This window comes from Polyodon spathula, chromosome 11 (assembly GCF_017654505.1).
Source record: "Polyodon spathula isolate WHYD16114869_AA chromosome 11, ASM1765450v1, whole genome shotgun sequence".
Lineage (NCBI taxonomy): Eukaryota > Metazoa > Chordata > Actinopteri > Acipenseriformes > Polyodontidae > Polyodon > Polyodon spathula.
In genome coordinates, this window is record NC_054544.1 from 14,481,828 (window position 1) to 14,494,864 (window position 13,037).

The 13,037-nt window shown below is 34.9% G+C and overlaps 1 protein-coding gene across 1 annotated transcript in view; it reads right to left on the reverse strand.

The window, feature by feature from the left end:
- Positions 1-13,037, reverse strand: part of LOC121323040 (G patch domain-containing protein 8-like) — a 110,399-nt gene that overhangs the window by 64,676 nt on the left and 32,686 nt on the right. The window contains exon 3 of the mRNA XM_041263759.1: positions 3,224-3,357. Within this exon, the coding sequence (XP_041119693.1) occupies positions 3,224-3,357 (134 nt within the window). The remainder of the gene's footprint in view (positions 1-3,223; positions 3,358-13,037) is intronic.

Sequence of the window (13,037 nt, forward strand, 5' to 3'; positions counted from 1 at the left end):
TACATGCTATGCCCTTAAGAAAATCCTACAGAAAGAAATGCACAACACATAGCATATAATTGAGTAATTGCTGTCAGTCTACCCTGTGCACATACTACCACAGATTTTATGGTAAATGTCAAGCGTTACAAGATGCTAGAAAAAGATAATCCACCTGTCAGCACTGTTTGCATTTAAATCTATTTATTGTTGAGATGCAGAAGTAACACTATGAAGGATTTGTCGTCTTTTAGTCTGAGCTGTGGTTGGAGGTTCATTAGTCATTGAAACACTGGCCATATACTTATTGGATTTCTTCACACCACAAATGCACTTGTGCTAAAGTTTCTCTTTCAATTTGTTAATTGTTGCACTCTGCAGAGGAAGTGGAAGTGAATTTATCCAATCTGGTCTTTCATGATTATTGACATGACACTGCCCAGATCAAACCACAAAGCATCACAACAAGTTTAACAAGCAATTGTAAGTTATCATAATAAGTGTACAAGTGATCAAATGTTTTGCTTTACAAATGTTGCAGATCTTCTTTACTGTACTACATTTATCCAATGGTAGAGATTATTGTTGGTACAAGGATGAACAAGACCTTGAAGTTTCCATAAATTCTTATTCTGTCATTCTTTTTGATTCACTATGGAGGATGCCAAATTGCATTCATCTGTTTAACTATAGAGGCAATAGTTACCTGTAAACTGTTTTCTGGGTTCAACTTTAAACACATATGCCTGCTGTAGTAATTTATGTTTTCTTAAATTTGTTTTCACTTTATTTATTTTTTTATTATAGATATGCATACATTATTATCTTCTACAGGACCATTTATGTTGCTGTTTTAATATCATTCCCACTGTTTTATGTTTTTACATGCAAATATGGCTTTATTTTCCTTCTAATTTCCTCTATTCTTAAAATTGCTCCCTTGCGGTTATATGTAGCTTTTGTCTGACCCCCAGTTTCCATGCCTAGGACTGCAAGAAGGAAAGCAGTAATCACAACCTTTTTGTCCTGCTGTGTACAGTAAATAGCCCTTATGCAAAATGTGTTTATTAGGGTATTATTGGTTGGTTTTAAATAACTTTTCATCCAATTTGATTGAGAGTTTGCTGGCCATTCATATTCCAAGGTGATTCAGCTGAAATACAACATTTTCCTTTATAGTCCAGCTTGTACTCAGTTCCAGAGTGGAAAAACTACAAGCACAAATAAGATCAAACCAGCAAACTAAGGTAACTCAGTGAATTAGTCTTGACACCATAGCAACTTGACTAGTATAGTTTCCTTCAAGCATTAGACCAGGGGTGGGCAATAATGGCCCTTCCAGACCAAGTGGTTTTTTTTACATGTTCTATATAATTTCTTAATAAGTTTAGAATTGGGCATGCCTACATTGGACTATACTACCTCTGACATTAACCTAGTTACAGTGAGAGAAATTGCACATACAGTTCATTCTGAATTTTATCGAAAATTACTAGATTTTTTAACTAGATGTCGGATTTTACTGATTTATACAAGATTTTGGTCTATTATTCCGAAATTATCCCAGTACTGTTTTATAGGAAATACACAATAACTTGATTAAAATGCTGTTTTATTTTGACTCTGATATTGTAATAAGGAGCCCTACACTGTATCCTAGTACAGGGGTAGGCAACCCTGGTCCTGGAGTGCCACAGACACTTGTGCTTTTTGTTTTACCCAAGCCCTAATTGAGTCAATGATTGGCTTGACTGGTCAGAATTACCATGTGTTCCAGGTATTTAGCAATTGATTTTAACAGATACCTACAAAATCTGCAAGAATGTGGCACTCCAGGACCAGGTTTGAGGATACAGCAGGTGTTTAGATGTCAGATGATCAAATAACGTTCAACTATTGTTCTCTGTCACTTCACAAACACACTACCTCCTGATTATGTTGGCAAATCAAAGTCTGATTATTGTGGCAATTGCTAGGCGTAGTAACTACTAGCTTGATGAAAAACTAAATTTAAATACTTACACAAAAATATAATATTTTTAGTGGATGAGGAATGGGGAGAAAACATAAATCAGTTTATGAATATTTAAAAGAAAACTAATGTTTTGAAAGTACACAAAAGCAAAAATAGCAGATTAGCGAGGATGCATAGAGTTACAAATACTGCTGCATTGAGGTACATGTTCGCGCAGACAATAAAAGAACATACAAAAAAATAAGCGACACATTATACTAAAACAATAAAGTGAACTAAGAGACGAGCAATCCATTTATGTGGATTTTACACATGCTTTAATAAAAAGGATCATACTAAAATGATCTAGAGAAATGGGGACACGTACGGAATAGGAAATTAGGCTGATAATTTGGGTCTTTTGCAATCTTGTCCAGAGAGAGAATAAAACATGTTAAATTTACTTCTATGACACACTCCATTTTGATATAGAGAGGAGAGATAATTTGTAATATTGAATTATTACCAAAAAGGGTTTACTAACAAACAAGTTATTTTATTTTGACTGAGGAGCTGCAAGACCACTGTCACACACTAGTATGAAAAGAGGCCAGTTCTAACTTACTGCATCACTTTTTTTTTTTTATTGGGAGGTCATTGATCCCCTAGGTGTAATGCCCTGGCCACTAACTCCCTATGATTCAACTGCAGTTGGAGGACCGTGAGTTCACCCTGTAATGGTGAGTGTATGATGTTTTTGAGAACTTTGAGATCAACTTTCTTAAAACAAGGTATATCGTTTTCATATACGATTCAGCCGACATCTTGTTTAGCCAAAATAGATTGGCTATTTACTGTATGTTCATCCAAAGAGGTTTTACACTAGTTCTGATAATGCACACATTTTACTTGTAAACTTGAGTGTTATTCAGGGGGCATACAGCTCCTCCCTCTACTTCGCTCTTACTAATAACATCTGCTTATCCCGTTTAAACCCCAAGCCTTCAGTTTGCTCTGTCTTTTTTTCTACCATCCTCCCCACAACCCCTACTAAGCTTCCTCTTCTATTCGTCTCACCACCTCTGCAACTGCACCCTCCTCTACAACGGTTTCCCTCTTGGGGGTAAGTGAAACTCACTTCCCAACCTTAGAAGCCCAGCCTTCGCGTGTCGCGTTGACCCCTGGTCAAAATTAACTATCGTTGTCTTCTTCCCATTTTCTCCTTTAGATCCCCCTTTGGGAAAGTATCAGTTGCTTCCCAGCCTTGGAGACTGAATGGTTCAATCTCACCTCCGAGAAGGCGGCTCTCCATGAGCCAAGGGGAATCGCCTTATTCGTCTCTAAGTTATAAGCACATACCTCCTCAATTTCTGAGGTCTTTTCCTCTACACAGCCCTCGATCATGTCCAGTGAATTGAAGGGAGCTTAAGTGCAGGAGGGTTTATATGGAAAGTATTTAAATAATGAGTCATTTTCCAGGGATGGAGAAATGTAAGGTAATATTATGCACACGAAAAAATATACAGTAGGAACTTAATTGAACTGGAATTGCTGCAGAATTGTTTTAACCCTGTTTCAGAGAAGCTATAAGCTGTCCCTTTTTTTGAATGACAAGATCCAAACCCCTGTTTGCTCCCTAATGGCATAAAGTCTATAAAAGGTTAAGCAGCATATAAACAGTCATTCTTATCCTTTGCAATGTAAATTAAATGCATATGTGTAAAGTCATATTTGTGGACAGTTTAATTTGTGCATTCATTCGTGGCAGACCATAGAAAAGAAACAGTACCTTGCAATGTATGTATCCTGACATTGCTTAATCCATCTTATTAGAGTAGTATATATGTATTGCTGCATCATATATAACTGTATGACACAGTAGCATACTGTAGTGGTGAGATGTGGTTATTCAGTACACACCATAAACAGGAGATGTGTTGCTCAGTCCCTTCTTGCAAGGCACCTGAGTCTACAGAAATGAAGAAAAACTGTGAAATCAAAAATTGACAGGTGTGTAACCAAGGACCATAGTCAAAGAGTGTCCATTGAGTATTAATGGATCTGAGAGAATGAATCAAGTCCTGGGATAAAAAAGCTCCATAAAGCTTCAGAATGCAAGGACAGGTCAGATTTTAAAGAATATTTGCATACACATGCATCCATACTGAAAGACACCAAATCTCAGACAATATTTAGTTTTGACACTGGAACAAAGCAACAGGTTTTTTTTTTTTTTGGCTGACCAGGCAGCATAAAAATACCCAATTAATCATGTTTTAGGGTAAAATGAGTTTAAGTAAACCTCATTATTATATCTGATAGAGAACATTTGAGTCTTTGGCTTTCTTAGGCTTCACTTTAAATACATATTATTGGCTTGGATGAGTCATGCACAAAAACATGTTAGGGATAACATTCTTATTAGAATATGAACATTACTGACTAACGATAGATTAATGAAAACAAGTACAGAAATAATGTTTATTATATCTTCTAACAAGAACATAACCAATCTAAGTCAGCTTTAAAATAATTGGTTTAACTGTTGTTTTTTCCATTGCTTTATTTCTCTAAAATCTCCTTCTGAAACAAGAAAAAATGTTTACTCTCCAACTGACGGAATAATAACTAGAGCCTGAGGACCACCCGCTTGTGAATCTTTTAAAATCAAGTCACGTAGTATCAACGTAAACCGTTGAATAAATAACACACCACCTGTTCATAGTATTAGTTTCACTTCTGTCAGCCACCTTGATTTTACAGAAATTCAGCTCAAACCTGGTTCTCGTGATTGCACCTTCTAATCTGACTGATGTATATGAGATTCCCCTCCAGACTTACCATATGGTCTTTATACAGTCAACTTCCCAAGCTCAGTCAACAGTTAAAGGAATAAATGCTTTGGTAAATCCTGGTCGTGTTTTATTTGCCATTCTCGTGGAATAAATACTCCTTTGTCAACCAGCACTAAACGATTATGCGTCAAAGAAAACAATAATGCCTGAATTGGTACTATACTGACCATGCGGCTAATTGTTACACCACAAATAAGTCTAATCAACAGATCCAACGTATTGAAAAACATTCATCAAATAAGCTGAGCTATTGGAATTTAAACCTTAAAGTATGATTCACAAGGGATGCACCAATTAAAAGTGTGAAGTCATGCGTGTGATTGATATGAAGAGTTCAGCAGTTCAACAATTAAAAGGTGAATTTTTTTATAGTGAAAAAATTGCATGACTTTAAAAATTCCTGCCTTATATATTCTGTACAATTTTTTTTTTCTTTTACTTTTTACAATGGCCACATTGTATTACACAGCTGCATCAAATTGAATAAATCAGGTGCAGTCCACTTACTGAACATTAATCATCCTCTGTGTTTGAATCCTATAAAACTAAACCAAATTAGAGGGCTTGGATTGTGCATATATAAATTAACATTTCATAGGCCAGGAATAAACATAAGATGACAACATCTTTACCCATGATTTTCATTCTATGTATAGGATTAATGCCCTTTAACATATCAAATAAAACACGTGTTACACATTTATTTTTAGGAATGTTTTATATTCTGACTAGGATATCTTTTGAGACAGGGGTATATTTTATTAAACCATCATAAACATATATTTTATTACTAGCTGGTATTTCGTATTAGGGTGTTATTGTTTTGTTTTAAACCTGAAAAAGGTATTATGTAACACCGTCCATTAAACTAATGGGTAGTTAGCAAGATTAACCAATTAGTTAAATGGACTGGAATTAACGTATATTGGAAACTTATCATTCAAAAAAACAGTTTTACAGTCAAACTGTAAATGGACTCTGATGTTATATTCCCTACTACAATTTAATAAAGTAACAGTAACCCTCTGGAAATTATTGATTTTGATACACTGTTTTTAAAGAAAGGGTTTAAGGCATCTGTGACAGAGAAAGAATGAATCTTGGTTATAAATCTCCCTCCCAGCCCAAGAGGGCACTGTGTAAAGGGAACAGTACCCCGGACTGGATGGTCTGATAATTTATTCCAAGGGAAAGGTGGAAGTCGGCCATCTAGAAAGGAGGCAGAGGTATGGTACACCAAGTCATCACTCCAGAAGGGAAGCGCTGTGGCAACTGTGAATTGGAGGAGAAACTAGCACTCGCTAACCAAGGGGGTGTGGCTGACGGTACAATAGGTGATCTGTACATTTTGTTATGTTTAAGGTCGAACCAAAAAACGAGAACTGTAAAATAACCATGAGTATTTTGTTTGTTTGTCATGTCTAATTATGCTTGTTTGTTCTTGTTAGACAGCTAACTTGATCCGAAGCTGTCACTTAAAGCCAGCAACAAACCCGGACAACACTTCACAACTGTATACAAATAAATTGTATTTCACCACTATCATTTTATCACTCACTTTGGACTTGTGGTTGTGCGTGTGTTCTACCGTGTATTCTTTTGTATTGTGTTTATTCTTTCGGGGACTGTAACCAGTTGTTTGAAACATTGTAATACACATTGCTGTGTATTGCCTGGGATTATTTTTGCTTTTGCCAGACTGGGATTATAAATAAACATTTCTGTTTGGATTGTGAACTTTGTTGTCTGTCTTCTGTTTCGTAATCACATCACCTCTACACCTGCACACTGCAAACTACTTTGCCATAGCATCATATAATGAACAAGCTGGCTGGTGTTTACATCAGGCCAGGAAATGCAGGACACAGACAGGACAGGTGAATGAATGTGCATTTATGTGGTTTATTGTAAACTAACAAAATAAAACGTTTAAACAAAACAACTACTTCACACACAAACCAAACAGCACGTTGGCCAAAATATACAGACAAAACAAACACTGGTGAAATATTGAATTAAAAAAAGTATCGTGCTGGTACAAAACCAGCACGGACAGCAATTGTAACTATTTGTTTTTAAAGCTTACTCCCGACTTTCTCTCCTGTTCTCTCTACACTGACAGCCAACCTCATGTCACCCGTGATAATTCTATTTATACACCTGTGGCTTTATTCAATTGATGGCTCCAGCCACATTCCCACATGTTTTTGCAGAGTGATTTAACTGCCTACCTGTCACCCACGATTCCACACACACATCCCTGTGCTCATATACACTTCACTCTGCACGCGAAGTAATCCCCGTGCCTAAATACAAATATACATTTTAAATCGCCTGTGCTACATAACTAGGGCTTCTTATTTTCGAGTTTTATGTAAATCAGTGTTTTTCAGGGTTTTTTTGATATATTGTATGAAATTAGTGTTTTTGGTTACTTTCCAAAATGCTTGAGCGTTGTTTATTTTTTTTCTGTCAAAGTATGTATAGTAGTAACTTGACCGTACTTGCACCGTCCATTGCAGTCTTCCACAATGAAATCCCTATGGTCACTGGCACGTTCTTCTGGGATTTTCGTGTGTAGGCATTTTTGTACGTTTCGCCACAATTTTGTTTATCCTCCATATCTTAACTGTAATACAGCTTTAAATCTTGCAAGCAGAGTCTCCAATAGAAATGTAGGAATGTGCTGTCACTCTGTCAGTAGTTGCGGTGGGTTTAAAGTATTCAGAACGTAACAACGATAGATACAAATCAGGAAGGCGGGACATTGCCCAGCAGCACTGGGAAATGTATTTATTATTATTTTTGTAGTAGGTTTTATTTTTTAAAGGATAAAAGGGTCAATGTGAATTGATTAACCATTTGCACAGTTTTTCCAGTGTTTATAGGCTATGCACTGATTTATTTATTTATTTTTTGTATCAGGGGTGTTTTATCTGGGTTTTTTTTTGGTTAAAACCCAAAATTAGAAGCCCTGTACATAACTCACACTCAGTGCACCAATACATACACACCACATAAAACAGAACACACAAAAATGCACACCCGCCACATATACACCACAAAAAGGATATATTTTTTCAATCCTGTAGTAACTTTAGAAAGAAGGGAAACAACATTAGATTTATAATTATGTTTTAAATAAAGTCTATTATGTGGCCAGTAATAAAATAATTGGTGATAAAATGGAATTTACTAAAACTATTCCCTTGATACCTTTAAAGAATCAACCAAATGACATTCTACTTAGCACAGAAGGGGTCGTGGATTTATTACCTGACAAGGATTGATGGGGTGAAGACATTGGTCAAATAAACTAGTCAAGGACATCTGAGTAGTTAGCGCTTGTTTAGCTGGCACACATGTTTCAGTGACTGGGGCCTGGATTAGACCATAATCTAGGCCATTTTGATTTAATCTCGGGGTGAAATACTATATTTGTTTTGTCTTGTGTAAAATAACATGGGAAGACTACCTCCAGATAAAGTAAACATTGGTTTAAAATACAATTTACATCATGATACTACACTACAGTCTCTGTATATTAAATTATACTACACAAGGGTGTTCTCTGGCATTCTGCTAGGTATTTTATAAATAGAAAAGCACATTAAAGCATAATTAAATTCTTTCAGTTTTAGTACAGTACAGGCATCAAATACATACAGCATATTTATAGAATACCATCAACATTTGAAAGTAGGATGTTTGGAGAGATAGAAATGGCGACTTTTGTATATTTTCTGAGTTTGATAAATGAGACTGCAATTGTGTTTGACCAGATAACTTAACTACCTGGTTACTGTTTGTTCTAAATCTGACCTTTGGTAAACTGATAACAGGTGACACTAGGAACAACTGACAGTTTTGATATTTCACCTGATGAAAAAGTGAAAGAACAGCAATCAATGTAGAGCTAAAAGGTTTTTGCAATGGGTTTCCAGCAGGGAAGCTGCTGTGTCAGGATTTATATAATGTTTCCAAACCTATTTTACCTTTGACTCATTCAGCAGACCATACTCAATAATAAACATTACAACAATTATACATCCAAGCAGTAGCAATAAAAACACACATATACACATGTATACATACAGTACACGAATATATTAAAAGATACAGCTATTTATATTTAAATTACATTTCAACTAAAAGTTCACCTCAAATGCAGATCACACTGAACAGCAGTTTTAAACCCAGATAGGCTTGATAATGACACAATGGAAGGATTTATAAAGCTTCATACTACTTAACTGACAAACACTTTATAAACAACTAATTATATCAAAATAAGTCAATAAAATAAATTGACTAAACAACAAAATCACTCAAACAAATAACACAATTTATTGGTCTATTGATCCTAGAATTAATCAGCCAATATTGAACAAACTAGCATACTTCCAATTTAGTTAAATCCCAGTCCCTCAAGAGTCATCAGAATTAAACTACATGTCCATTAATGCATTTTATTAACCCTGTTACTACCGAAGTTACTTACCCTACATTATTATTTTAAATAATTTATATTATAATTACCATTTGAAATGTCCAATTTGAAAGTTGCAACAGGAATACTGTCCAAAGCAAGGATCTCCAACCCTGATCCTGGAGAGCCCCTTTCCAGCAGGTTTTATAGGTCTCATCAGTGGCTAAAGATCTTTGTTAATCTAGACTAATTAAGCAAATAATTGGTTCAATTAAGTAACTGAGAGATTGGTTAAAACGAAAACCAGCAGCCACAGTAGCTCTCCAGGACCAGGGTTGGAGACCCCCTGGTCCAAAGGAATGAAGATCAACTGTTCCCACTGTCAAGGCAATTGCCCTGAGTTAAGCAATTGAAATATGCCATAGAATTTTTTTTCAAACTGCATAGATGAAGCATGGTAAGGGATTTGTCGATCATATTTTGGATTTCGGTAATTCAATTTATTTTAATATATGTTCAGTGAGTTTGTATGCTTAAGTACCTTAATTGTATTTTTCTTTTCAGGTAAAATAACTTCAATTGTAAATTGGCTGGTTTTAACAAGTACACAGATGATTGTCATATTGTGTTAAATAATTATACATCATATTCTATATCTGTGTAAAAAAAAAAGTGGAAATATATTATTAGACTTCCAAGCTGGCTTGCGAAGGCTATTGTTATTGTAAAGACTTATTTATTTATTTATTTATTATTATTTTTGTATTATTATTATTGTAATTTTTTCCTCCCAAAACTGCTCCTATTCACACATGGTGTAATCAATCAACGTGAAACTTGGCAGCTATCATCCCAATAGATTAGAGTTCAGATGCAAAAAAAAAAAAAAACATCCTGGGGACAATGGAATTCAAACATGGCAGAATGGTGTTCTTCTGTAAAACAAGATAGAGGCCAGACCTACGTTTTGTTCTTAAATTTAAAACCGCTTCAGTTGAGCACAGTTTAATTGATTAAAGTTGACAAGCATCATCCCTGTGTCAATACAGTTGACTTTTTTAAAAATGGTGTTTGTGTATGAAGCAATAAGTCCTCCTGACACATTTCTTCAAAAACCTTACAAAATCTTCTTGTTGGGAACCAGCAGTGAAGCAATTGATCTGAAATGTCGCATATGTCATCAACAACCAAACCAGCTTCAAATTTAGTAAGCATAGGTTGCTGCAATAAATTTTAATATCAAAATGTCTGCCCCCAAATTCACTGAAACGTGCCCCAAACATCAAACTGCTTCTGTTTGTAAACCGTTCAACCAACTAATTCTGAACTTGGTAGGCATCATCCTGGGGACAATGGAATTCAAATAAGGCAAAATGGTGTTCTTTCGTAAAACAAGATGGCCACCAGACCTACATTTTCTTCTTAAATTTAAAACTGCTTCAGTTGAAAAATTGTTTATTAGATTTATTCCAAAGTCATCATCCCTGTGTCAATACAAGAGACTTTTCCAAAAATGGTGTTTGTGTGTAAACCAATATGGCCGCATGATGCATTTCTTTAAAAACCTTTCAAAATCTTCAGTCAAATGTAAAACTAGCTTACAAAGTGCAGATAGGGTAATAGTTACTATGGAACACATATAAGAACTCATATATGGTTTTTAATTGCCTTGACCGTTAACTTTGACCCCTCCTTAAGGTCAAATGCAAAACTAGTAACTCCTTACAGAGTGCAGATAAGGTAATGGTTACTATGGAACAGTTAGGAACACAGATATGAACCCATATATGCTCTATCCAAAAATCACCTTACTTGTGACCTTTGACCTCTCCTTAAGGTTAAATGCAAAACTAGCTTTTAACTCCTTACAGTGTGTCGATAGAGTCATGGTTACTATGGCGTTTAATGTTATAAAGCATTGTGAGATAATAAACTAATGCAGTATTATGAATTGAAATTGCTCCATAAAACTGATCTGTTGCTGACACAGTGCTACAGCTTGCCAAAATTTCCAACTTGTACTGTGCTTGGAATCCGTAAAACTGCCTGGCAGTTCTAATTATTATTATTATTATTATTATTATTATTATTATATTAATAATAATAATTAATAATAATAATAATAATAATAATAATAATAATAATAATAATAATAATAATAATGTTGATGCAAATGTTTCAAAGAGCACTCAGTTTATATTCCAATATCTCTTCTATTATTAATTTACATTATAACAAGATGGTGTAGATTCAGAAATTATTAAAAACAGAAATAATATAATGCCCTTTGAATACAGGGAGGATTTGAAGACAGGGTTTTTTTTTTTTTTTTCATTAGCCACTGCCGGGGTAAGTTAATTTATTGTCATAAATGCCACCTGTGAAAAATCTGTTTCTGTTTTAGCGGGATGTGAAAATGCAAATTCACCTTTAGTTGAGAAATTAACTATTGTAAATTATAAAAATAAGTATAAAAAACAATATTGTTTTTTCAAATCATGCTGTGTTTAGACGACGATTGTCATGGTGTTCTATGAGAATGTTATTTGCACTTACCAACCACCATAGGCATTGCAATGAGTGCCAGCTGAGTCAGAAAAAAAGGAAGCAACAAAATCAATGAATACAAATCCATAGAAGAAGCAGGTAATTCATTTTAGCTTTTGTAACTGATACCTTAAGTGATAGCAAATATCTCAGCTGAAATCCCAGAACATGATATGAACAATCAATAAATCTGAACTTTAACTGAAAGGTATTGTTTCCAGCACTTTGAATCTAGCAGAAAACTTGCATAAAAATGTTGCATATTGCCCTGATATTGGTATTTTCATTTTAAAGTAAAGCTTGCATGGTCTGACTAGCCGAATCTATCATTCTTGCCCCATTCAAGTCTATCCTTTCATCATTACAAAATAGTTTTAATATCAATGCACAAAGTTCAGTCATCCATGTAGGCATGCTTTTACACAAGACATTGCACAGGAACCCAGTGGGGTCATCTAGTTCCTGTCAAGACTGGTTCACCCAGTTGAGATGTTATCAGATAATCTTGACCTTTATGATTTGACATTGGCCTGTGATCCAATTTTTACTGTAATTAGTTTCCATAATAGAGGTGAGGTGTTGTTTCTTTTCATACTGTATACTTTGTTTCTAAAGGTTACTGGGACAGGATTAAGTGGTTCAATTATTTGCAACATCATCTAGCAAGATCAAAAACTTCTATCCATTGTGACATAACCAGTAACATGTTACAAATTGTCTCGCTCCACATGTAGCAAAATACTTTTTCGGCGCATTTCAAATACAGAAAGCAAAATGTTTATTTAAGACTTTAAAAAATATCAACTTCATTAAGCTATTAAGGGACTGCAAACTCCCCCAAAACTCTGTGAAAAACAATTATTTTAAAATGTAGACTGTTTCTATTTCCAGCAGTCAAAGTGATCTCAGCTATTAAAAATTGGTACTACTTAATAAAAAGAAACCACCAAATAATTAGTTTGTGCAGTTCAACTAGAGGCAGCTTCAGTATTGGTGGGGTCATATTCTGGACCAACTGAGTGCTTATTTAATTATTGTTATTATTCAGGAAATGAACAAGACGATGAACAGATTTGTACATATAATGGTCAATGGAATACAGTATATGGATTCAGTATGTGGCCTGCAGCCTGTTTAGTGAGACATTTATATTGTAGATATTTTTATGGCAATTAGAGACCCCAACTATGCCCTGGGGCAGCTGTAAAGTAGAGGAGATAATTTAGGGATGTTGCTATTAGCACAAGCATTGTTGTCTGACTGGAATACTGGG